The sequence below is a fragment of the Carassius auratus genome, unplaced genomic scaffold (assembly GCF_003368295.1).
Source record: "Carassius auratus strain Wakin unplaced genomic scaffold, ASM336829v1 scaf_tig00034504, whole genome shotgun sequence".
NCBI classification, from domain to species: Eukaryota; Metazoa; Chordata; class Actinopteri; order Cypriniformes; family Cyprinidae; genus Carassius; species Carassius auratus.
In genome coordinates, this window is record NW_020526154.1 from 58,458 (window position 1) to 85,214 (window position 26,757).

Consider the following 26,757-nt stretch of genomic DNA (forward strand, 5'->3'; position numbering starts at 1 on the left):
ACACTGAGAAGCCAAAAGCTGTTTTTCAAGTAAATGGGTGCCTTCCGCTCTGTCATGTGTTTCTCCTTTTCACACTCTGGCAGAAATAATGGGTGGTTCCAAAATACATGGTCACATGACAGTAAAAATGTAGAGTTGCACCCCCAAGATACAGGGGGTGGGTCAACTTTCCCCACTCTCCCCTACTTCCATTGAAGATAGGCAGAAGCAGGCTCAGACAGAGAGAGTCCACTCTTACCCAAACATCTACAATAAAGTCTGAAATCATTACAGTCCTTTCTTCTCTCTTAACTGTATATTTGTAATAACTGGACAATTTGTATTATTACTTATTAATAATTATTATTATTATAATTATATGTAGGCCTATTACTTGTATTGTCTTTCAGTGTTTGTTTGGCTGTCTCAGACCCAGTGCCTGCTAGCCATTTTAGGTGCCCTAAGCACAATTCCTTTATGATGCCCCCCACCCCTACCCCGAGAAAAAAAAAAAAAAAAAAAAACGAGCAACCAGAACGGACCATCCGGCAGGGGTGGGGGGTGGGGGGTGGGGGGTACTTTCTAGACTAGACTAGAGCAATTATTAAATATCTTTTTTGTTCCCCCTTTTTTGTTACATATACATGGCTAAAATGTGGCTAATATTTCTATAGGCTAATGAAATAATACCGGCATTTAAAAAAAAAAACAATTAATTAGGCTATTTTTGGTGCCCCCTCAGCACTTGGTGCACTATGCACAGTGCCTGATGCGCCTGGTGGGAGCAGTAGCGCTGCTCAGACCACACTCTGATTATTTTAATTTCTAGAACACTCTGTTTCCACTTATGTTTCCAAGTCGGGAATGAAAACATGTACTGTTGTCTGAAAAAAAAAAAAAGGCCTGGGCCACAATGTGAACAACATTTCCGTAGATGTCTGTTTGTGCACAATGAAAAAAAAAGTACAACTTTTTAGACGGTCCCTAACTTGTTTGCCACGCTACACGTTAGACATTCTGGACCCCTTTGGACGTTCGGAAGTAAGTATGTGAATAAAACAATACTTTTATCGATTGTGAAGAATGTAGGCTAATTGACAATCGCTGGTCAGTATCTTGTTTTTAAATATCATGTTTTTTAAATATCTTGTCGCTGATTAGAATGTGCAAACATTAACTTTATCGCACATATAATTAGAAAGTTCTTGAACGCGAAGTTTGAATGTTGTAATATAAAACCAACTTTACCAAAGTCTTTCGTTTAAAGAAGTCAAGAAACCCAAGCGAATATGTTTGTATGTAATACATTTCTTAAGGTTCTGTTACTGTATTTTTGGGTTGTTAAAGGAAAATTGCAATGAATAAGATGTTGTATGACTAAATAGCATATTTTTGTTAAATAATATATGGAGTACTTACATCATAATTACTGGAAAAAAATATATTGTGAGATAATTTGAAGTTAAGTAAATTGTGAAATAATGGTCAAAGGGAAAAATAACTGCTGGTCACCACCTGGTGGTGAGTTGAATCAGATGGGGGGCCCCTGGGAAGACCAAGGACATGCTGGAGGAACTATGTCTCTCCGCTTGCCTGGGAACAAACAAGAGTTTCATAAAAAACTGAAAAAAATTATTTCTATTAGAAAACTATATATGTGAAGTGTTTCTTTTCTTCCCTTTTTGTATTTTAACACTGTTTCATTTCTGCATAGTAATAAACATATAGAGGCCAGCGTTGTCAGGAGTGATTGGATGTTCTGAAGTGATCTGAAGGAAACGGACTATCCATCTAAGATGAGTGTCTTGGAGAAACAGAGGTAAGACTTTATAGCCAATCCTAGAGTTAAAAGCTAACTATCATGCATTTCTTCTAATATGTCTGGAGATAGATAAATAATATTATTAATAATAATAATACTTATAATATTAATATATTATTATTATTATTATTAATATATATATATATATATATATATATATATATATATATATATATATATATGTGTGTGTGTGTGTGTGTGTGTGTGTGTCTATATATATATATATATATATATATATATATACACACACACATATATACATATATATATTTTGTTTTTGAAGGCTTAATCTCATCAAAATTTGAAGATGTCAATGAGGAGGGGGGATACTTGAATTTGAGTTTAGTTTGTCTATTAAGACAAACACTTATAAATATGGTTGGTAGGAAAATCACTTGTTTAGAGTCCAGTTAAAGAATGCATGACATAAGTTTTTTTTTTTTTTTTTTTTTTTATGATGATGAAAAGGCAGTTTATACTGTGGCAGAACAAAAAAAATAACAAGCGATCAGATTGGTGCATCTAGAGCTGGGCCGTTCTTTGGGAAGTGCAACTGGTGAAGTAAAACGGATCAAGGTGGATGCTAAAATTTGGAGTAATGTTGGTGGCAAGAAAACAAAGTAATGCCAAAAAAAAAAAACTGTTTCATTATACATAAGTGAAAGTAAGGGTATATTACCAAAAGTGTTAACAATGAAAAATGAACAGAATATAAACATATATTTACAATTCTAATCAATAAACTATATTTTAAACACGAGAAGAAAGGGATGCAAGTGACGCCAAAGAAATGAACAAAACAGAACATCGGATCTAACTCATGATTCAGCTTCTAACCAAATTAACAGACAAATAAAAATAAAAATTAAAGCTGCAAGCAGCGATGAAGGGGCCCTCGCACCCGGGCTCACCGGCAGCGAGTGGCTTTAGTAAATAGGTGAACGGCGAGAAATATGCGTTTAAACTCATAAATATAAGTAGAATATATCAATATTTATTCCATATATGTGCCCAATCTTCCTGTTGCCAGCAGGTGGCGCTATCATTATAATGGAATATTGGCCTTCAGATGTGTTCAGGGCAGGACTCTTATCGAACATGTGAAGTTTGGAGAAGATTGAACATTTTATGCCTGAGTTACAACAACTTCTCTTGCTGTGGCGAGACATCAAATTTTGTCATGGCTTTATGGACACGCCCTTTAACAAAAACTCAAGATCTCCACAATTTAACATTGCACAGAACTTTAGATTAGACTGACCACAAAAAATACATTAATGTCAAAAGATATCAAGGAGTAGTTTGTTGCAGCGTAAAACATGTCACTTCCTGTTGCCAGCAGGTGGCGCTATGACTATAACTGAATATGGGCATGTAGATCTGTTAAGGGCAGAAGTCTTATCTAACATGTGAAGTTTGGGGCAGATTGGACATTGTATGTTACAGCAACTTCCTTTTTCATGGCGAAACATCGAAATTCGCCAGGCCGCCACGGATACGCCCTTTAACGAAACCTCAAGATCTTCGCAATTTAACATCGCAAAGCCCTTTAGATTTAACTAACCAAGTTTGGTGTTGATCTGAATAAATCTCTAGGAGGAGTTCGTTAAAGTACAACCCCTGAAAATGACAAAAACAACATAAATTTTGCAGAGAAAATTCAAAATAACCGACTTCCTGTTGGGATTTGGATTTCGTACCAAGAGACTTTTTTGTAGGTATTGGTGTGTTACATGTGTGTACCAATTTTTGTACATGTACGTGAAACATAGCTCGAGGCGCACTCCGTTGAATCTGTATAGGTGGCGCTATAGAGCCATTTTGCCACACCCGATGGACTATTGGCCTTTAGATGTGTTCAAGCCAGGACTCTTATCAAACATGTGAAGTTTGGGCAAGATCGGACATTTAATGCCTGAGTTACAACAAGTTTTATTCCCATGGCGAGACTTTGAACTTTGTCACAGCGCCATGGACACGCCTTTTCAAGAAAACCCAAGACCTTCATAATTTAACATTGCACAGGCCTTTAGATTAGACTGACCATAAAAAAGACATTGATGTCAAAAAATTTCAAGGAGTGGTCTGTCGCAGCGTAAAATGTCACTTCCTGTTGCCAATAGGCGGCGCTATGACTATAACTGAATATGGGCATGTCAATCTGTTCAGGTTCAGAGTCTCATCAAACATGTGAAGTTTGGGGCAGATTGGACATTGTATGTCTGAGTTATAGCAACTTCATTTTTCATGGCGAATCATCGAAATTCGCCAGGCCGCCACGGACACGCCCTTCAACGAAAACTCAAGATCTTCGCAATTTAACATCTCAAAGGCCTTTAGATTAGGCATACCAAATTTGGTGTTGATTTGAAGAAATCTCTAGGAGGAGTTCGTTAAAATACAACACATGGAAATGACCAAAATTACACAAAATTTGCTCATAATATTAAAAATAACCGACTTCCTGTTGGGTTTAGAATTTTGCTCCAAGAGTCTTTTTTGTAGGTATTGGTGCGTTACATATGTGTGCAAGTTTTCGTGCATGCACGTGAAACATAGCTCTTAGGCTGTTGATTTTCTTAGTATAGGTGGCGCTGTCGAGCCATTTTGACACACCCTCTTCTGAATCCTATATCAGACGAACATTTTCACCAGGTTTGACGCATGTGCAAAGTTTCATGACTTTTTGAGCATGTTTAAGCCCTCAAAAATGCGATTCATTCGGGAGAAGAAGAAGAAGCGGAATAATAATAATAATAGACAAAGCAGATACAAGAGGGTCCTTGCACCTCGGTGCTCGGGCCCTAATAATTAAAGCTGCAAGCAGCGATGAACGGGCCCTCGCACCCGGGCTCACCGCAATCGTGTGGCTTTAGTAAAAAGGTGAAGGTGAGAAATATGCATTTCAAATCGTTAATATAAGTGGAAAATGTCAAAGTCATTTATGTGTGCCAATTTTCCTGTTGCCAATAGGTGGCGCTATCATTATAATGGAATATTGGCCTTCAGATGTGTTCAGGCTAGGAGTCTTATCGAACATGTGAAGTTTGGGGAATATCGAACATTTTATGCCTGAGTTATAACATCTTTTATTCCCATGACGAGACATCGAACTTCGTCACGGCGCCATGGACACGCCTTTTAACAAAAACTCAAGATCTTCACAACTAAACATCACACAGGTCTTTAGATTAGACTGACCACAAAAAAGACATTGATGTCATAAAATTTCTAGAAATAGTCCGTCACAGTGTAAAATATGTCACTTCCTGTTGCCAATAGGTGGTGCTATGACTATAACTGAATATGGGCATGTAAATCTGTTCAGGTCAAGAGTCTTATCCAACATGTGAAGTTTGGGGCAGATTAGACATTGTATGTCTGAGTTACAGCAACTTCCTTTTTCATGGCGAAACATCGAAATTTGTCAGGCCGCCATGGACACGCCCTTTAACGAAACCTCAAGTCCTTCGCAATTTAACATCGCAAATGGCTTTAGATTACACTGACCAAGTTTGGTGTTGATCTGAATAAATCTCTAGGAGGAGTTCGTTAAAGTACAACCCCTGAAAATGGCAAAAACAACACCAATTTTGCAGGGAAAATTCAAAATAACCGAATTCCTGTTGGGATTCGGATTTCATACCAAGAGACTTTTTTGTAGATATTGGTGAGTTACATGTGTGTACCAATTTTTGTACATGTACGTGAAACATAGCTCAAGGCACACTCCGTTGAAAGTGTATAGGTGGCGCTATCGAGCCATTCTGCCACACCCGGTGGAATATTGGCCTGCAGATCTGTTCAGGTCAGGACTCTTATCACACATGTGAAGTTTGGGGAAGATCGGACATTTTATGCCTGAGTTATAACATCTTTTATTCACATGGCGAGACATCGAACTTCGCCATGGTGCCGTGGACACGCCTTTTAACGAAAACTCAAGATCTTCACAACTGAACATCGCACAGGCCTTTAGATTAGACTGACCACAAAAAAGACATTGATGTCAAAAAATTTCTAGGAGTAGTTCGTCACAGCGTAAAATATGACACTTCCTGTTGCCAATAGGTGGCGCTATGACTATAACTGAATATGGGCATGTCAATCTGTTCAAGTTCAGAGTTTCATCAAACATGTGAAGTTTGGGGCAGATTGGACATTGTATGTGTGAGTTATAGCAACTTCATTTTTCATGGCGAATAATCGAAATTCGCCAGGCCGCCACTGACACGCCCTTCAATGAAAACTCAAGATCTTCGCAATTTAATGTCGCAAAGGCCTTTAGATTAGGCATACCAAATTTGGTGTTGATTTGAAGAAATCTCTAGGAGGAGTTCGTTAAAATACAACACATGGAAATGACCAAAATTACTCAAAATTTGCTCATAATATTAAAAATAACCGACTTCCTGTTGGGTTTAGAATTTTGGTCCAAGAGTCTTTTTTGTAGGTATTGGTGTGTTACATATGTGTGCCAATTTTCGTGCATGTACGTGAAACATAGCTGGAAAGCTGTTGATTTTCTTAGTATAGGTGGCGCTGTCGAGCCATTTTTGCCACACCCTCTTCTGAATCCTATATCAGACGAAAATTTTCACCAGGTTTGACACGTGTGCAAAGTTTCATGACTTTTTGAGCATGTTAAAGCCCTCAAAAATGCGATTCATTCGGGAGAAGAAGAAGAAGAATAAATATAGCTGCAAGCAGCGATGGCGGGCTATATATATATAACTTTAGTAACACTTTACAATAAGATTTCATTTATAAACATTAACATGAACAATATTTATATAGCATTCATTCATGTCAGTTAATATTCCAAACTTAAACATTAAAATATTGTTTTGTTGTGATTTTTTTTCCAAACACATTTTACCAATTCCAAACCATATCAATCTTAATAACTACCATTATTTTTTATTTAATCATTTATGAGTGCTATACAATAGTCCAGGAAAGCTGGAAGAGAAAAACTCCTTATATTCATGTGTGCAGAATTATTAGGCATGTTTTCTTTTACAGATGAAATGCACTAAAATAGAGTTTTAACTCAAACTGTAAGGTCGAAAATTATGAAATATCCATGAGAAATATCAAACACAAATGCAATACAGAAATGGATAAGTTAAGACTTGACCATTGTACAAAAAATGCTGACTGGGTCATGAGGTCAGAAAAGAAGAAAAAAGCAGGTCAAGAAGAACTGACAAAAAGAATTGCTAAATAATTAGGAATTAATGTGAAGATTAATTTTTAGTCAATTCTGCAAGACAGACTTTTCAGGAAAGGAGGTGGAATAAAAATGAGCTCCTAAATCTAAATCCCAGATTCTGGAAGATATATTCCTCAAACCATCGAACAAGAGGAGGTGGTGCTGGTCCTTCACGAGTCACTCTAATCTGTTCATAAAGCCTATATATAAAGCCTTAATATATAGTATTTCACAATACTTCATGGTATTCTAATTAAATCATTTTTTGGAATCTTAAGTCTCTCAGAGCCTGACACCGAGTAATTCTGGAGACTCCAGGAAAGTGGCAGTTCTGTAAAATGTTGGCGCTGGAGACTAAATGCACCCTGATAGTTTCACACCTAATTCACTTAACACACACACACACACACACACACATTACCCACAGTGACAGTGGGACTGAGTGACATCAGATGTATGATAGTTTTTTAATTTTCTATCATCCATATAGTGTTGTATAGTCATGAAACTATGGTCATGAGACCAGTCATTCTGAGGAAATATGCCTCAGAACGACTGGTCTTCTATGTGTAGATTTTTTTTAAGTGTTTAGAAGCTGCACTTTAAAAAAATAAAAAGACATTTACTGGTTCTTTTTTACTATTATTTCAAAAAAAATCACCACGACAAAACCATTCAAGCTATCCTAAATTCATTCACACCTGTTCTGTAAGATAAATTCTTTAAACAGTGGTAAAAGAGGATGTGGTGCTGAACCTTCAAGAGTCACTCAAAACGTATCTGTCCATAAAGCCTATAAAGAATTATTCTTAATATACAGTTCACAATACTTCAGCTTGTTATTCTAATTAAGTGAGAGTCATTTTATCAGTAAAATACATACAATTCATATTATTTTTTTTTTGAAAGATTTCTATAAATGATTTAAATCATACTCGTTTCTACAATAATTATTTAAAAGTAATCCTATAGCTCCCTCTGGTGGCCATTATTGGTACTAAGAATTGCAAGCTTGATTTATAAGTTATGATAGTTTTAATTTTATGCTGGCTCTTGAAAATAATAAAGCTATGAAACTTACTGTGCTTCCTTCAAATGATGACTTCTACTTATATAAAAAATTATGAAGAGTTAGAATGAAAAATTTTAAAGATATAGTAAAATAACTATTGTATTTTTTTATGTTACTTTAATAAATCTCTATGGCAACACCATTTAAGCTATCCTAAACCCATTCACAATTTAACATCTCAGTATATTGGCATCATGTTGAAAAAGGAGTATGGAGTAGTATGAGGAGGAGTATGAATTCATTTACAGGCTGATTTTATCATAAATCCACAATAAAATTTCTGAGTTCTGTATCAATCTGTGTTGTTGTTTGTTTATTTTTATCTTTTATTTTTCATAGGAAGATAACTGACCCTTTACTCTCCTTTTTAATAAATGTGCTTATAAACCAAGGACAAGCTATTTATAGCTGTATTTATAAACTGCTTACTACTGACTATTAATATTGGGACAAGGCTTTATAAAGCATGAACTGACTATTTACTAATGAGTGCAGTTATTATAAAGTGTTATCAATGCATTTGCTAATGTTAACAAATTAGACATTATTTTACAGTGTTATCAAATCCTTAAATTACTCATAAGCATTTGTGAAAGTTCTGCTTGCATTACAGCTTAGTATTGATCTGTGAGCTGAACAGATTTACTGTTACATCCATGAGATTATGTAAATTCAAATAAATATAATGTCACAGGATGTCATAGGTCAGTATCAAATGAGTTTGAAATTATTATTTGCAGCACAAATAAGTTTTTTTTTAGGATTTTTAAAAATCCCTAAAACTGTCAGAAAAAGGATAAGGCCTAAGCTATTTCTATGTGAGTGGCTAATTTTTTTTTTTTTATATAATTGTAATACACAAACTATGAAATTATACAAAATGTATAAAAAGGTAAATAAATAAATACGCACACATTAAAAAAGCGAATGGGCTTTATAAAGCATGAACTGACTATTTACTAATGAGTGCAGTTATTATAAAGTGTTATCAATGCATTTGCTAATGTTAACAAATTAGACATTATTTCACAGTGTTATCAAATCCCTTAAATGATTTGTAAGTGTTTTGTAATTATTTTATTGACCTACAAGCTTTTGTGAAAGTTCTGCTTGCATTACAGCTTAGTCTTGATCTGTGAGCTGAACAGATTTACTGTTACATCCATGAGATTATGTAAATTCAAATAAATATCATGTCACAGGATGTCAGAGGTCAGTATCAGATTAGTTTAAAATTATTATTTGCAGCACAAATAAGGTTTTTTAGGATTTTTAAAAATCCCTAAAACTGTCAGAAAAGGATAAGGCTAAATTTATTTGTTTTTATAACTATAATGCATAAACTATGAAATTATACAAAATGTATAAAAAAGTACAACAGTTATTGTTTTCCAATGTTTTTTATTTATAAAAAAAAAAAATACATTTAAAAAAATTAGCCTACTGCAGTCATTCTAAACAGCTTGAACAAAACCTGTTAATATTTATTATAGACCACTGTAACTGTGTATAATCTAACAAACAAGTTTATTATGAAAATAAAAGTGTACACCAGATAAATTGGACGATAAAGAAATTGTTAACAATAGTATAATAGAGCATGTTTTAGTTTTTTAGGCGTTTAGATGCAGAAATGGACAAATTAAATGTAAAATAAAATTTAATTGATTTAATTAAATATAGATTAATTCTTGTTAGAGCAAAATAATAAATAAATACGTACACACATTAAAAAAGCAGCCAAGATTAATGAGTTTCATTTTTTATATAGATTAAAATTGAAGACAGATGCAGCTGCTATATGCGGTCACTTAATATTAAAATCCAGTAGATCCACTTCAGATTTATTTCTCAACAGTTTATGTTCACGTGGCTGTTTTCGTTTATATTCGCCAAGCTATTATGTATTTTGAAATAATCTTGTCCGTGATGTGTTCGTTCGTACGACGAAATGCAGAAACCTGCAGCTCAAGAGATATGTTATTCTGCCAGTCGCGCTTTCAAATAGTCTTGCACACTTAAACGGGTCACAAACACCTGCATTTAGCTCTTGTTGTGTTAAAATGGGTGTATTGTGTGCATTTATGGCAATAATTTATTTTAAAAAGCTCTTAAACAAGAATAAATTCGTTTGTTTTGAACTTGTGACACTGTGCGCGCTGATCGGAGGCAGTGATTTCAGATAGGCAGCTGCAAATATTTCATTTTCACACAAACAGTTCAAAAACATCTTAATTTAGCCCTTGGTGTGTTCTAATTGGTGAATTGTGTGATATCGCTGGAATACTTTATTTTTAATAGCTATATATCAAGAATAAACTCGTTTTTTTCTGAGCTCATCATTCCACACGTTCATGCTCAGAGCGGTGATTCATCTCTTGTGTTTCTCACGTATCACTGACCACACATCAATTATTAATGAGCCCTGACCCGGTAATAATCATATATGTTGCTTTAGCTTGTCAGTGTGAATTAAATCCAAGTATTTATATGTATTTTAACCGATTTAAAAGTGAAACCAAAAGAGAGTCTCCTCCCTTTTTTAGTCCTGGACTTGCACCTAGGGGCCTTTGGGCTTGAGCCCTAATAATAATAAGAATAATCCTTAGGGGAACAATAGGGCTCTTCGCCCCTTCGGGCTTGAGCCCTAATGAAGCAATTCTTTAGCACCAAGAACCCTAAACTTCCCTACTCCAACTAGCAAACAAAACTGAAAAAGGCTGGCATTCACTTTCGAGTAACCTATATATTGCACTATATAAGTCAATTGACTTATTACCTTGGACAGGGAAAATGCCACCAAAATGACAAAAAGGAAGGGGAAAAAAACTAAAGGGAAAGCATAGCTAAATAATAACAAGTGAGATGGTAAACTAAAAGTGGTAGGGATTAAAACTGTAACCAAGCAAACGATACTAGATCAAAGACCAATACAAAAAAAACAACACAAGGCAAACAAGCAGGGGAGCAAGGATCCTCTCTCTTTCATTTTAACATGCTTTTTATAAGCTGCTGGGAAACTTGATCGGCATGTGGAGAAGTTGACATCATGAGGTTTAAGGACAGCATCCAAACCAACTAGAAATCAGAAAGGGTGAGCCTAAGAAAAATTACAGAGAGCGATGGAAAGAGAGAGAGAGACGCAGGCATGTAACACATAAACATTATAATTTAAGACTCCAAAGACATTTTAATTCCAGAACAAATATCTTGATCCCATCCCACTGAATTTCTATGGCGTGACAAGATTTTTATTTTTATTTCCTTTGAATCAAATTCCTGTGGTTAAAACAAAATATGCATCCAATATACGGTAGTCAATATTTGAAGTGGATCAAAACCTTTAATCAAAGTTGTCCTAAAACCTAAACAAAATGTGTTATTGTCTTAGGATAACTTTGATTTGATTGTGAAATTTTTTTGAACAAATGTTATGATCAAAAATTAAGAAGAAATTCTGCACTATTTCTAGGTCAATCAAATAAGGTTGACAATTAATATGTGACTAATCATAGATCAGATCTTTCTTCCTCTGAAGCTCAACAGGTTAACCGACCAAAACAGCACTCTGAATGTCTATGACAGTGCACTGTGGGTTTATAGACAAAATGATTCTGAATTTGCAAACTTAACTGCGGTTGCAAACATGCATTTCTGTGGGAGCATGTGCAGATGTCAGAAATGACAATTTTCTGTAGTAAAGCATTTTTCTTTCTGTTCTTTGTGTCATTAGTGTAAGCTCACATGTGTCCAGCTCTGTGTCTGTGAAGAGTGACCGGTCACGTGATCCACCAATAAACTTCAGTGAGAAAACATCACAGACCAAAAGGTATTTCATGTGTTCTTCATTTTACCATTTCATAAGCCAATTTCTCAAGTATGCATGTGCATGTGATAGAATGTGACTAAATAAAACAATACTAGACTTCATTGAGAAAACACCATCACCTGCCAAAAGGTATTTTGTATGTTACTCCAGCATTAATAGTTAAAGGTAAGCAAAGCTATATTTCATTCTACCAGTTCAGACAGAATATGCTGTTGAGTCCACATTAGAAATCTCAAATCATGCTGGAGAAAACCATCAGGTTTTGGGGGCAAGATTTCTACCATAAATTATTTAACCAGAACCTTTTTTTTTCAGCACCAAATATTTTTGTGTAGTGAAAAAGAAGGCAGATGCAGTCAAACACAGTATTGGGGACAGTTAATTTATTGACACGTTCAAACTAGACCTTAGCAGTGGGTATCTGTATACTGAAGCAAATTTTTCCGAAATAATGAGTTGAACATAATCGATGTTTTTAAATTAGACATTCATTAACAGATGTTAGAAACTGGATAAACAAGTAATTTAATTGAAGTAACAGATTTCTCTGCTGCTCTCCGTTTTTCTTAGTAAAAAAATATTTCTGCGGAGGGAGAGAGAGCGAGAATGTGTGCAGCCATCAGACATGAGTCATCTCTCTGTTCTTTGTGTCATTAGTGTAAGATCAGGCTCACATGTGTCCAGCTCTGTGTCTGCGAAGAGTGACCAGTCTAAAGATGAACCACTGAAATTCAGTGAGAAAAAAACATCACCAAATAAAAGGTATTTCATGTGTTTGCATAATAGCACTACCTTGGTTAATTTCTCTATATGAGAGAACATGACTAAATACAACAATAAAACACAATACGAAATGTCTGGCAAGCTGCTTGACTTGGAGTGAACTTGGCCTGGAGCTTCATTCCAATTTAACAATTGGCTTGTTGTATATGGTGGCCATGCTGGATTTCCAATCTAGTGAGTGTGTGCATGGACACTTTGGGTTTCACTAGAGATAGCAAAAAGTATGTGTGAAAGATGTTTACAGGCTTAACATAACATTATTTAAAATATTACTAAGGTCTATGTTACTATTACATTAGCCCGTGACATTTCAGGTAAATGAATGAAATACACTTACAAAACAAAATTTGTGTTGGACTCATGCACGATTCCATGCTAATTATGGCTTTTGTAAATATGCAAATATGTGAGAAATGATATTTGAGAATAAAACATCACAGAAAAATGTTTAAAAAACAAAGCAAGACCCATCAGTTAAATATAAAATACTATATAAATATCTTAAAATTATTATGCCTATACACTATTAACATGTAGCCTACCTGGATCAGAAAAAGTAGACCTACACTTAATATTTCTGTAAGTGCCTTTAACTACTGGGTACTTACATTTAAATTAATTATTTAATACAATGCACTTACTGTGCACATACATGCATTTACGTTGTATAATATATATGAAAGTATGAATCATTTTGTCAGAAGAAAAATTCTGTACTTTGCGGTAAGAACTTTTATTTGTAACTTATATTTATCCACAGTCGGCAGAAAGATTGAAAATGAAAGTGTTCCTTTAATGTTTAGTTTAAAAAATAATCCTTAATTAATTCTAGAAATAAAACCCCATTGGTAATTCTGATTATTCTTTACTTTGTTTAACATGATCAGTGCCCAGCCTTATTTTCCTGACAGGGTTCAACATGAGAAATCAGGCACAAAGGTTCAGAATGGCCACTTCTACAAGAAGTTCAGAGAAAATCTCCACAGCATATTCCAGGTAGGAATTAAATTTCTTCTAGATGACATTTGGACTTTTGTTCTATATGTAAATTATTTATATTTAAATATTTTTTATATGTGAACATAGATTTAGGTTATTTTTTGTTCTACACCTTTTTTCTTGCTTCTTTTTAGCATCTTGAGGACAAAATAATAACATTTTTGAAGTACGAGCTGGAAAAGTTTAAGAAAATATTAAAAAAGGAAAACACACAATACTTTGTGAGAGATAAAGATGACATGTGCAGTATCAAAGAAGCAGCTCTTGATCTTGCACTCTACTTCCTGAGAGATATGAAGCAAGATGAAGCTGCTGATACTCTGGAAGGTAAGAGTCTTATGAACATAGACTGTCAGATTATCACTTGTAAATGTAAAAGATTGTAATGAAAATATATTTTTGTTCCCGTGTTTAGATAAGCTGGTCTTCATGCATCTCAAATCAAACCTAAAGAAAAAGTATCAACGTGTGTTTGAAGGAATTGCAAAACAAGGTGACGCTACACTTCTGAATAACATCTACACAGACCTCTATATCACTCAGGGTTGTAGTGAACAGGTCAATACTGAACATGAGGTAAGACAGATTGAAGTTACTTCCAGGCGTCATGAATCACAAGAGATACAGGTTGAATGCACTCATTTATTTAAACCTGGAAAAGACAAGAAGATAAAAACTGTATTAACAAAAGGAGTTGCTGGAATCGGAAAATCAGTCTCTGTGCAAAAGTTTGTTCTGGATTGGGCTGAAGGAAAAGAAAATCAAGATATCAGCTTCATATTTCCTCTTCCATTCAGAGAGATGAACTTACAGGATAAAGAAAAACAAAGTTTGATGGACCTTATAACTCAGTTTTTCCCAGAGACAAAAGGACTGAACCTTGCAAAGAGGAATATGTACAAAGTCCTGTTCATCCTTGATGGATTGGATGAATTTCGTCTTCCTCTAAACTTTAAGGATAATGAGATATTGTGTGATGTATTGTCACCAGCATCACTGGATGTTCTTCTGACGAATCTCATCAAGGGAAATCTGCTTCCTTCTGCTCTCATCTGGATCACCACCAGACCAGCAGCTGCCAGTAAGATTCCTCCTGACTGTATCGATCGACTTACAGAGATACGAGGATTCAATGATGCACAAAAGGAGGAGTACTTCAGAAAAAGATTCAAAAATGAGAATCAGGCCAAAGAAATCATTGATCATGTTAAAAAATCAAAGAGTCTCTTTATCATGTGCCACATCCCAGTCTTCTGCTGGATTTCAGCCACTGTTCTCCAAAACATTTTGGAAATGAAAACAAATAATGATCTGAAGAACAATCAGTCTAATGACGCCTTCAAAACACTTCAGGAATCAAACACTGTAGACACTCCCAAGACTCTGACACAAATGTACACACACTTTCTCCGCTTTCAGATCCAGCAGAGCAGACGAAAATATGATGGAGATTACACACCAGATGTTTCCTGGGATAAAGATGCCATTCTTTCATTGGGGAAACTGGCATTTCAACAACTGGAAAGAAACAATGTGATCTTCTATGAATCAGACCTGGAAGCCTGTGGTATTGACGTCTATAAAGCATCTGTGTATTCAGGCATGTGTACCCAGATCTTTAAGGAGGAAACAGGGATCATTCTTGGTACCATGTACTGCTTTGTTCACTTGAGCATTCAAGAGTTCATTGCAGCCCTTTATGCACATCTGTTTCTAGACATGAACAAGAAAAGTGTGTTTGTTCATGAGTCTGCAAAACAAGACAGCAAAAAGCAAACCTTGACTGATTTGCTCAAGACTGTAGTTGACAAAGCGCTTGAGAGTGACAATGGACATCTGGACCTTTTCCTTCGTTTTCTTCTTGGCCTGTCAATCCAGTCCAATCGGCTGCTGTTACAAGGTCTGTTGACACAGCAAGATGAAAATGACCAAAGCAAAAAGGAAATTGTTCAGTACATCAAGCAGAAATTTGAAGCTAATCTGTCACCAGAGAGATCCATCAATCTGTTCTACTGTCTGAATGAACTGAATGATCAAACTCTGGTGAAAGAGATTCAGACCCACCTTAGCAAAGGAAGTCTCTCACCTGCTGAACTTTCTCCTGGTCAGTGGTCTGCTTTGGCCTTTGTGCTGTTGACATCAAAGGAAGAGCAGGAGGAGTTTGAGCTTCAGAAATTCAAGAAATCAGATGAGTGTCTTATTAGATTATCAGCAGTCATCAAAAACTCCAAAATAGCTCTGTAAGTCATTTAATACAATTTGGTTATTTAGCAGTTTTTTGTTAGTACCAGAAGAACATAATATTTATTATAAAAACATTGTTCCATTGTTATTTTCACTCCAATATGAAATTATTGTTTACCTCAACTTCCTAATCTAAGTCTTCTTTTGTTTGAATGATAATTCAAACTTTCTCAGTGTTCTAATAATTAACCTCCATATTCTCCACCTCAAAAAACAATGGAGTGCTTTCAAATATAAAACTCATTGTCAGTAAAGTTATAAATCTTAAAATGGTATTCTTGTTTGGTTTATGTAGCAATTTTGTCACATAATCAAAAATACTACTCATTTTGTATCTGCAATGTCAGTCTAGCCTACCAATCTTACAATAATGATTGTTGATTGTTAATGATCATGTAAGAGTAAAAGATGGATAATACATTAGGGTGTGACGAGACACTTATACCAACTGACGAGATGAGACACGAGACTGGGTTCACGAGAACGAGACAAGACGATATTTTTAGACTTTTTTAAAAAAAAAAGAAATCCTTGATGATGAAATATATAGGGGAAAATAGTCTTTTATTCAACTGAAAAACACAATACAAAAAAATGCATGTTTAGGACCCTATGAAATGTTTTATTTTTTTCTTACCATATTATTTAGATTTTTTATTGTTACCAAATTATGTGTTTTAGCATGTCTAACTATTTGAATGCATACAATTTTTTCTTAAAGTAGCCTTATGATCCCCCCCCCCCCCCCCCGTAAATTCTGTGTTGTGTATTTACATATTTCTGGTTATCAAATGAAGGCATAAACATTATTTTAATAATTTATCATTTAATTATTGAAAATTTAGCAAACTTTATTTTTTGGCAAACAAAGGGGATTTACTATCACAATTAAAACATGGAAGAAATGTTGTGTGATTATTACTTTAAAAAAAAGGTTTGTTTCATTTTAGTAGTAGTAGGAGGAGGCTATGTATATTCTACAAAAAAATACTAATAGGCACATTGTCGTTATTTTAAACCAAAGACTTTTATTTTGACGGATTGATGAGAATACCTTTACAGTTCTGTGTATTTGATATGACGCTAGTTTTACTCAAATCAAATGGTAAAATGCTCATGAAGTGACTCTCAGAGCAGTTCTGGAGATGATGTTCATGTGTTTAGGTCCTCATTTAGTGAGATGGCAGACGCTGAAATCACTGTGAGCATCATGCGCTTTAGTGTGTGTGTGTGTAAACTGCACGTCTGCGCAATTCATTAACAGAAACAGGCAGAACATGCAGGATTCATATTTGAAACGACTTTTGCGGGATTATATTGTTTCAGATGCAAGTCCATATCATGATTTGATTTAAGTGTAATGACCTAATTTTGGTTAATTCAAAATGTTACAAATTCCATGGATTTTGGATATCATTACGTTCTGGCGAGACCAGTCAGATCTCATGAGATCTCGTGCCATGAGATCTCATCACACCCCTAAAAATAAATTTAATATTTGTATTTAGTTCATGCATTTTACTGTATTATACTGTATGTATACTGTATCAATCTAATGTGACTTGTTTTCCTTGTAGGCTGAATGATTGTGAATTAACAGTCAGAAGCTGTTCAGCTCTGGCTACAGTTCTTGGTTCAGATACCAATCTGAAAGAGCTGAACATGAACAATAACAATCTGCAGGATTCAGGAGTGAAGCTGCTCTGCACTGGACTAGAAAATTTAAAGTGTGAACTGGAGATACTTAGGTAAGTTGTGTGATGACCAACAAAAAACTGATCTCAACCAAACCTAAAGGTTATGATTTTGTTTTGCATGTTTTAATAGACAAATGATGAATTTCACAGTTTACTACCTCTCTTGTTAAAAAAAAAAACAGTATGGGCATTATGCAAAATTATTCATTTAAACCTCCTTTTGTTTGACTAATAATGTCTAACTTTCATTATCAAGGGTGTACCAAAAGCAAAATTTCGTAATATACACTAAAAACAACTAGGTATTATTTAGCATTGCTACCATTTAAATCACACACACACACACACACACCTATATATATATATATATATATATATATATATATGTATATAGATATATAGATAGATAGATAGTGTCAAGGGGTGAAGAATCACTCCACAAGGGTTCGTGAATTAAATGCCCCGGAGGGTGGATTTATTTAATAGTGTAGTGTGCCTGGTGTAGTGAGGTGAGCCGCTTCCTGGTGGCTGGTGCTTTCCGTGCGTTCTCCGTGATCTTCGTTGCCAACCAAAGTGAAAGTGGGTGTCCTGACATGCTCCAAAGTGGGTGGGCTGTAGGTCACACGCTGCTTTCTGTGGAGAAATGAGAGAGGGATTAGACCAGCGTTGCATTCGGTTCGAGACCGTCTTCTGAGTGCAGCGTGTGCTGCTTAAAAGAGTGCAGGCTGATGGGGAGCAGAACATCCCATCAGAGCTCTCATTTTCGCCATTGGTCCTGACGGCACCGAGGCCGATTCAACATTTTGAATTGGGCAAACGTGCTGCCATCGTGAGCCCAAAGAGACGACGAGTGGAACACACCAAACTAACTAACCCGACCGTCTCTGTTGGCCCGACGTGGGCCAATGGCCGATCTAAAGCACAAAACAAATAAGGTGCAGTTTCCTTTTTGGGGGGGGGGGGTAAGGGGGTGTTGTCGTGACCTATTGAATAGAGAGTCAGACTTTTAACCCAGAGGTTATGGGCTCGAGTATCAGGTTCAGCAGGAAATGTCGGTGGGGGGAGTGAAAAACCATAACTCTCTGCACCTTCAATACCACGACTGAGGTGAAACCCTTGAGCAAGGCACCGAACCCCCTACTGCTCCCCAGGCATTGCAGCAATATGGTTGCCCACTGCTCCATGTGTGTGTTCACTGCTGTGTGTGCACTTGGATGGTTTAAGTAAAAGTTTACTTAAAAACAGTGATTGTATCCTCTCGTCAATGAAAAATATAATGTACCGATTTAGTATTTAAACTGTATTTAAGTTAAGTTGTGGGGCAGTGTTGACAAGTTTATTTTCTCCTTGATGTGTGTGCGCTGTTTCCGATATGTGTGTGTGTGTGTGTGTGTCAGTAAGCAGCTCATTAATACAGAACAATAATTAAAGGCTCTAATGCACACCAGCACACCAGTATATGTGTGTATTGTAAGAGTTAGACGACAAATGATGACGTTTGACGGCATAGTAGTGGTGTCCCAGTCCTTAGGGGAATATTTTCTCCCCTACCCCTTAATACTCGGTTTCAAGGGACAAGGGGAAGGGGTAGGTGGAGGGATAGGGGAAGGGGAAGGGGTATAAAATAGAATTGGGATTGGGCCAAAGTAACACGATCTCATTAATTTCAATGGAGAGCTGGTGATTTTCAGCAACAACAGGGGCAGTGGCTATTGGTGACCGGATGGGGCATGTCCAGTGATGCGACAAGGTTGAGAATTCTGCAAATGAAGAGCGACTTTCGTGAGCAACAGCCAATTTGGAAGAAGATGACAGAGCTCATGTGATCATTCACCTCTTCTCTCGGATGATCTCATTCTGATGAGTCATTTATTTTTGCTTATATTAGTCTTACTGTGAGACATAAACTTGTACACATTTACACAACTTGCTGAACATTTCCCATACTATAATGCCAGACTAAAATATGTTGAGTGCCCATATTATGGGTAACAAAAGGTTTATATTTTGGTTTTGTGAGTCCCAAACAACCAGTTGACATGCATGCAAGGTCAAAATAACACGTTCATTGTCTTATAATATGCATTTATTTTTACCTTACTTGCTCATTGACTCCTGAATAATTCATTCATTTGATTCATTTTTCCAAACAACTAATGCTAATCTGCGTTGATTGGGCCGATTGGTCTAAATTTTATTTCATCATGCCTGTAATGCCTGATAAAGCCAAGTACAGAGGTGTGTTTGAATTCATGCAGCACTGCGCAGACCGATCGGTGGCTGACTTGAAGCAGTGCGTGCCAGTTAGAAATTTTGCCCGACTTGAACCGACACCACGGCACTGTCACGTGTGGCATCAAAGTACTGCAATAGCATTTCGAGAGCAGCCAGCTAACTCAGCTGTAGGAGTGGTGATGATGACATAGCTTTGAGCTATGAAGCAAAAAAAAAAAGTTTTTCTTTTGCTCATGAAAATGTTGGATTATGGTTTATGGGTGGGGTTAGGTAAGGGGCATCATTTTGATTGCATTATTGAGTAACATCCTGCAGTTTGAAAACACCCACAAATTCAGAAACGCCCACTTTTGCTTTGCAGTGACCTCAATCTCGAATAAAGCAGTGTTTGTGAGCACAGTTCTGCTTTGTGTATAGTGTTACTAGGGAAACCGCTACTTTACTGCTCAAAAATCGGCACCTAGTGGCAAAGAATGAACTTGGATTTTAATTCAGACCAATGTGAAAAGACCATCTAATGGGTGGGCAATATGCTAATATTTCATGTTGACGTCAACATGAAAAGGCTCTTCGACTCTTTCTTTTGAGAGACAGTAACTTTATACATGGTGCACTTTCACATTTAAAACTTTGCAGGAGTTTTCATTCGCTTAAAGCTGTGATACACACTGCATGAAAGGTAATTTTCAAAAATCCATAATAGGGGCATTTTAAAATGCATAATAAAGCCAAAAACATGATTTGTACGTCATAATTTTTAATGCTGCATTTGTAACTTAAGTGACGTAGTTTTATTGACATAAGTAATCAAATTACATACATTTTAAACGTAACGCATTAATTTACTGCATTACCAGGAAAAGTAATTTGTTTACAGTAAGTTACCCAACTCTGCATATATATATATGCATATCCATTTTCACTTGTAGAAGATGTCTTTAGTGATTAATATTGTTAACTCTTTCCCCACCACTGACAATTTGTCTCCTCTTTCATCTCATCTGCCTAATATGAGATTATACAACTTTCTGTGTTTTCACTGTTATATGCTTGGTGGCACTATTATACATCTCTTGAATGAGAACACAATTTCCTGATCAAAAGCACAGATGATGAAGACGCAGAAACGAGCGATCTCATGTGTAAGCAGATGCATATGAAAAATAATGCAATCATAAACAGTTAACAGCATATAAAGAAAAATGACCTAATGCCATAGAGTAAAATGTCAATCCAGGAAGAGGTAAAGGACTGTGAAAGCTTTTGGAGTGCTGATGGATACAATGTGCTTAGTCCATGCTTTGATCATCATATTGATATGATCCAGATGCAGTCTTTGATAAAAACATGTTTTTGTTTTTTTGTTTTCAGCTTTTTGGACAAAATTTAGCCTTTTTACAAAACGTACATACATTCAAGTGTTGATAAAAAAGAACATTTTGTTTAAAATTAGAGGGTCTGTTCTTTACTTTTATGTATTGCATGTTCAGATATTCATGCAACAAAATTTCTGGGTACAATGGAATTTTAGTGAAAATTAAAAAAAACGCTGGGAGTGTTAAACGAGTTAAGCTAAATTATAGAATAGCTGATTAAAACAGTTAACAGCATATAAAGAAAAACGACCTAATGTCATAGAGTAAAATGTCAATCCAGGAAGAGATAAAGGATTGTGAAAGCTTTTGGAGTGCTGATAGACATAATGTGCTTAATCCATGCTTTGATCACCATACTAATATGATCCGGATGCAGTCTTTGATAAAAATGTTTTTTTTTTTTTTTTTTTTTCAGCTTTTGCTCAAAATGTAGCTTTTTACAAAACGTACATACATTCAAGTGTTGATTAAAAAATAAAATTTTGTTCAAAATGAGAAGGTCTGTTCTTTATTTTTACGTATTGCATGTTCAGATATTCATGCAACAAAATTTCTGGGTACAATGGTATTTTTGTGAAAATTTAAAAAACGCTGGCAGTGTTAAACGAGTTAAACTAAATTATAGAATAGCTGATTAATTAGAAATATTTTCATTCCATTTCTAGACTCTCTGACTGTGGTATCACTGAAGAGGGTTATAAAGCTCTGGCTTCAGCTCTGAGATCAAACCCTTCACACCTGATAGAGCTGGATCTCGCGGGAAATGATCCTGGACAATCAGGAGTGAAGGAGCTCAGTGATTTACTGCAGGATCCAAACTGTCAGCTGAAGACACTGAGGTGAGAGATGATGAAATAATAAAAATAAATTAAATGCAGGTGAATTGTTTATATAATATTTGTCAGGGTTCTGCCCTGGCAGCTGTGTCTATTTTGTCTTTGTTTAGTGTTTCTCTGTTTTTCCTGTGTATGACCAAATATTTTTTTGTCTTTGTTTATGTTGGCCATGTGTTCCTGTCGTCCTGGCCCCTTGTTTCACATTACCACACCCCCTCGTTTAGTCTTTGTTTGGTGCTCATTAATTGATTGTTCTCGCCTTGTGTTTGTGTGCTTTCCTATTTATTGTGCTTATTTCCCTTATGTGTTTGCTGGTTCGTTTTGTATGTGAGTTATGCCGCGTTTCCACCGAAATTGCCCGGAACATTTGTACCAGGAACTTTTTTCCCCAGGAACTTTTTTTCCCCCCAGACCTGTTGCTTTCTGCGTTTCCACCACGGTGTAAAGTACCAGGAATATTAGGCAAATAGTCTTGTGACATAGGTCTGCGCAGGTTTCTCAATACAAAGTTACGCTGATTTTAGACGTGCATCCTCAGTATTTCAGACTTTGTGCATTCGACTTGGGAGTGTGATGTCCACGACAACGCAAGTCTGTTAAATTTGCAAACAGCAGCGTACTTGATAACATCAGTCAGCTCGCCTTGGCTACTGCAATTTTCCTCTCTGTATATTTACATTAAAACAAAATGGGATATCAAATACCACTGCCTCCTTTCGTTTTCATTTAAACATAATAACAGCTGCAGAAATGTACTTAGTTCAGGGATATGTGCATATATGCAGCCATTACAATGAAACAAAATATTATATAAATTTGCCTTTTTTATTTTCATTTTAACATTTGGATAAATCGAATACAGACCAAATATAACCTGTTAGATTTACCCCAAACAAATTATATTTTATGTTTAACCACTAAAGAGACATCAAAGCCAGTAGCACATATCAGTGCCGCTGGTTTATGAGGTCTGTCTGTTGCTGTCTTGCCTGCTGCTTTCTCCCTGGCCACTGGGTCTCCCTGCCTGGAGGTCTGACGTGTGTGGCTTCACCTCCATAGCCAAGTGGCCTTGGTTCCTGGTGCTGTGGTCTGGTCCCTTGCATAGCCTCCTCTACAGTCCTGCACTTGGTTGTCACCCAGGGCCCTCCACAGCGGTCACCCCCACCCCCACCCCCACCCCATCTGCCTGCTCCACCGTTGCATGCCCTATCCTACTGTCTGGACTGTTCAAGCCACTCCCTCATATTGTGCTTTGTCTAATTTGTCAATAAACATCCCTTTTCCATTCTGCATCTGGGTCCTCTCCCTCTGTAACCTTGACAATATTATATCACTAATGCAAACCTGCTGTATTAATATAAATTCAAGAAAAACTATTTCACTTTTCTGTCCATCATATTTGGATGCTTTTTTCATCAAGTTTATTTGGAAATTAAATTGTGTCTTACTTCATCTCTTCTGCAGGTTTTTGAGACCTGATGCAAATGAAGCATGTCAGTATGTGACTGGAGTTGTGGGTAAAAATCCATTACTCCTGAGAGAACTGAATCTGAGTGAAAATGAACTAGGAGTCACACGATTGAATCAGATCACTGCTTTACTGCAGGATAAACACTGTAAACTCAACACACTACAGTGAGTATTATTAATCTAGATTATATTGCACATTCAATCTGTTAAAGAAATCAGGTGACCTAAACAGTTCTTAGTAATCACAAAATGTTGGAATCGAGCACTTTCAATTTGCATTGAATTTCATTGAACTTTGTGTTTGTAAATTCTCCCTCTCCTGTTTAAAATGTTAGGCTGCGTGGTTGTGGTCTAACAGAAGAAAGCTGTTCAATTCTCACTACAGTCCTGAGATCAAACTGCAGTCTGAAAGAACTTGACATGAGCAACAATAATCTGCAAGATTCAGGAGTGAAGAAACTCCAGAATGGATTAGAAGATACAAACTGCACACTGGAGAAACTTGGGTGAACCATTGTTTGAATTTAATAATAACAATAACTATGTCTTTTGAGTTTTAATAATTATTTATTTTGATCAAATAAAAATTACTGTAGTAAACCAAAGAAGAGGGAAAGACATGTTTGGTATCAGATGATGAATCATGTTTTTCCCCTCTGACCAGAAGAGGAAAGAATAAACAAATACATTAGAATTTTTTTTGATATTATAATGTTTTGTAATAACATGGTATAACATATTGCTTTTGTCTTCCTCTAGACTTTCAGACTGCAGTATCACTGAAGAAGGTTATAAAGCTCTGGCTTCAGCTCTGAGATCAAACCCTTCACACCTGATAGAGCTGGATCTCAGAGGAAATGATCCTGGACAATCAGGAGTGAAGGAGCTCAGTGATTTACTACAGGATCCAAACTGTCAACTGAAGACACTGAGGTGAGATGTGGTGTAATAAAAAAATATAAATGAAATGCAGGCTCATACTTACCTTATGTGAAAAAGTAATACAAAATAAATAATATGCAGGTAAATTATTTATGAAATTCTTCCTCATCTTTCTTTCTTTAGGTTTTTGGGACCTGATGCAAATGAAGCCTGTCAGTATGTGACTGGAATTGTGGGTAAAAACCCGTTACTCCTGAGAGAACTGAATCTGAGTGAACATGAACTAGGAGACACACGAGTGAATCAGATTGCTGCTCTACTGCAGGATACACACTGTAAACTCAACACACTGATGTAAGTTTTTTTATATATTTGTTACAGTGACCCTTTAGATCTTGCTGCTATGTTTGTTTTATCTATCTTTTATAAGAGAGTGCTGACTGAAATACCATATATGACTGTAATGTGCATATAATCATCATCATCATCATCATGCCCACCAGTATTATTTAACTGTCAATTAATACATTCCCGGAAATATTAAGATGAAACTAAATCTGTTTTCTCAAATCTGCAGTCTGAATAACAGCGATATCACAGAAGAAGGTTGTCATGTTCTGGCTGCAGCTCTGAATTCAAATCCATCAAATCTGAAAGAGCTGAATCTGAGTAAGAATAAACTAGGAAACTCAGGAATGAAGATTATTTTGACTCTGTTTGAAAATGTAAAGTGTAGACTGGAAAAGCTGAAGTAAGTATTTTAAAAGTTTAACCCATTAATTAAACTGCTTTTAACGGGCATGTGGAAGGTTCACTTAATTATACATTTGCAGAATTCCCATCATTTTTGTGGAATGGTTTACAGCATTTCACCAGATTTGTAGCATAGACTTAAAAGTCACTGTGCAGTTTTACACCAAAACAAAAGCTTGAGGCCTTAGCATTCAAAGATAAAGAAATAAGACGTAAATACTACTAATATAACTGTATCATACCAACCATTCTCCAAACTGCTTGTTCAGTCTAGGGTTGTAAAAATTGTTTAGGCTTGAGTATTTTACCATAAAAGGATTATATACTCACCTAAAGGATTATTAGGAACACCTGTTCAATTTCTCATTAATGCAATTATCTAATCAACCAATCACACGACAGTTGATTGAATGCATTTAGGGGTGGTCAAGACAATCTCCTGAACTCCAAACTGAATGTCAGAATGGGAAAGAAAAGTGATTTAAGCAATTTTGAGCGTGACATGGTTGTTGGTGCCAGACGGGCCGGTCTGAGTATTTCACAATCTGCTCAGTTACTGGGATTTTCACGCACAACCATTTCTAGGGTTTACAAAGAATGGTGTGAAAAGGAAAAAAAAAACTTCCAGTTTGCAGCAAAGCATATGTGAAGCCACAACACGCACAACCTTGAGGCGGATGGGCTACAACAGCAGAAGACCCCACCGGGTACCACTCATCTCCACTAAAAAAAGGACAAAGAGGCTACAATTTGCACGAGCTCACAAAAATTGGACAGTTGAAGACTGGAAAAATGTTGCCTGGTCTGATGAGTCTCAATTTCTGTTGAGACATTCAGATGGTAGAGTCAGAATTTGGCGTAAACAGAATGAGAACATGGATCCATCATGCCTTGTTACCACTGTGCAGGCTGCTGGTGGTGGTGTAATTGTGTGGGGAATGTTTTTTTGGCACATTTTAGGACCCTTAGTGCCAATTGGGCATCATTTAATTGCCACGGCCTACCTGAGCATTGTTTCTGACCATGTCCATCCCTTTATGACCACCATGTACCAATCCTCTGATGGCTACTTGCCAGCAGGATAATGCACCATGTCATGAAGCTCGAATAATTTCAAATTGGTTTGTTGAACATGACAATGAGTTCACTGTACTAAAATGGCCCCCACAGTCACCAGATCTCAACCCAATAGAGCATCTTTGGGATGTGGCTGAATGGGAGCTTCGTGCCCTGGATGTGCATCCCACAAATCTCCATTAACTGTAAGATGCTATCCTATCAATATGGGCCAACATTTCTAAAGAATGCTTTCAGCACCTTGTTGAATCAATGGAACGTAGAATAAAGGCAGTTCTGAAGGCGAAAGGGGGTCAAACAAAGTATTAGTATGGTGTTCCTAATAATCCTTTAGGTGAGTGTATATTAGGCCCTGTCCACGCGGAGACACATTTAGCTGTATACGCATACGTTTTGTATTGTATAGATGTTTCGTCCACATGGATCAGACATTTTGGGAGAGTGAAACCGAATGGATAAATCTGAAAAAGCCACCCTTGTGTTTTCGT

General features: G+C 36.2%; 1 protein-coding gene across 1 annotated transcript in view; it reads left to right on the forward strand.

Moving 5' to 3' along the window:
- The first annotated feature begins 929 nt into the window (after positions 1-929).
- Positions 930-26,757, forward strand: part of LOC113081508 (NACHT, LRR and PYD domains-containing protein 12-like) — a 35,015-nt gene continuing 9,187 nt past the window's right edge. The window contains exons 1-14 of the mRNA XM_026253576.1: positions 930-1,020; positions 1,694-1,798; positions 11,822-11,917; positions 12,575-12,679; positions 13,612-13,696; positions 13,834-14,026; positions 14,115-15,939; positions 17,521-17,691; positions 21,917-22,090; positions 23,552-23,722; positions 23,893-24,063; positions 24,317-24,490; positions 24,623-24,793; positions 25,017-25,190. Coding sequence (XP_026109361.1) covers positions 1,776-1,798; positions 11,822-11,917; positions 12,575-12,679; positions 13,612-13,696; positions 13,834-14,026; positions 14,115-15,939; positions 17,521-17,691; positions 21,917-22,090; positions 23,552-23,722; positions 23,893-24,063; positions 24,317-24,490; positions 24,623-24,793; positions 25,017-25,190 — 3,533 coding nt within the window. The 5' untranslated portion in view covers positions 930-1,020; positions 1,694-1,775. The remainder of the gene's footprint in view (positions 1,021-1,693; positions 1,799-11,821; positions 11,918-12,574; positions 12,680-13,611; positions 13,697-13,833; positions 14,027-14,114; positions 15,940-17,520; positions 17,692-21,916; positions 22,091-23,551; positions 23,723-23,892; positions 24,064-24,316; positions 24,491-24,622; positions 24,794-25,016; positions 25,191-26,757) is intronic.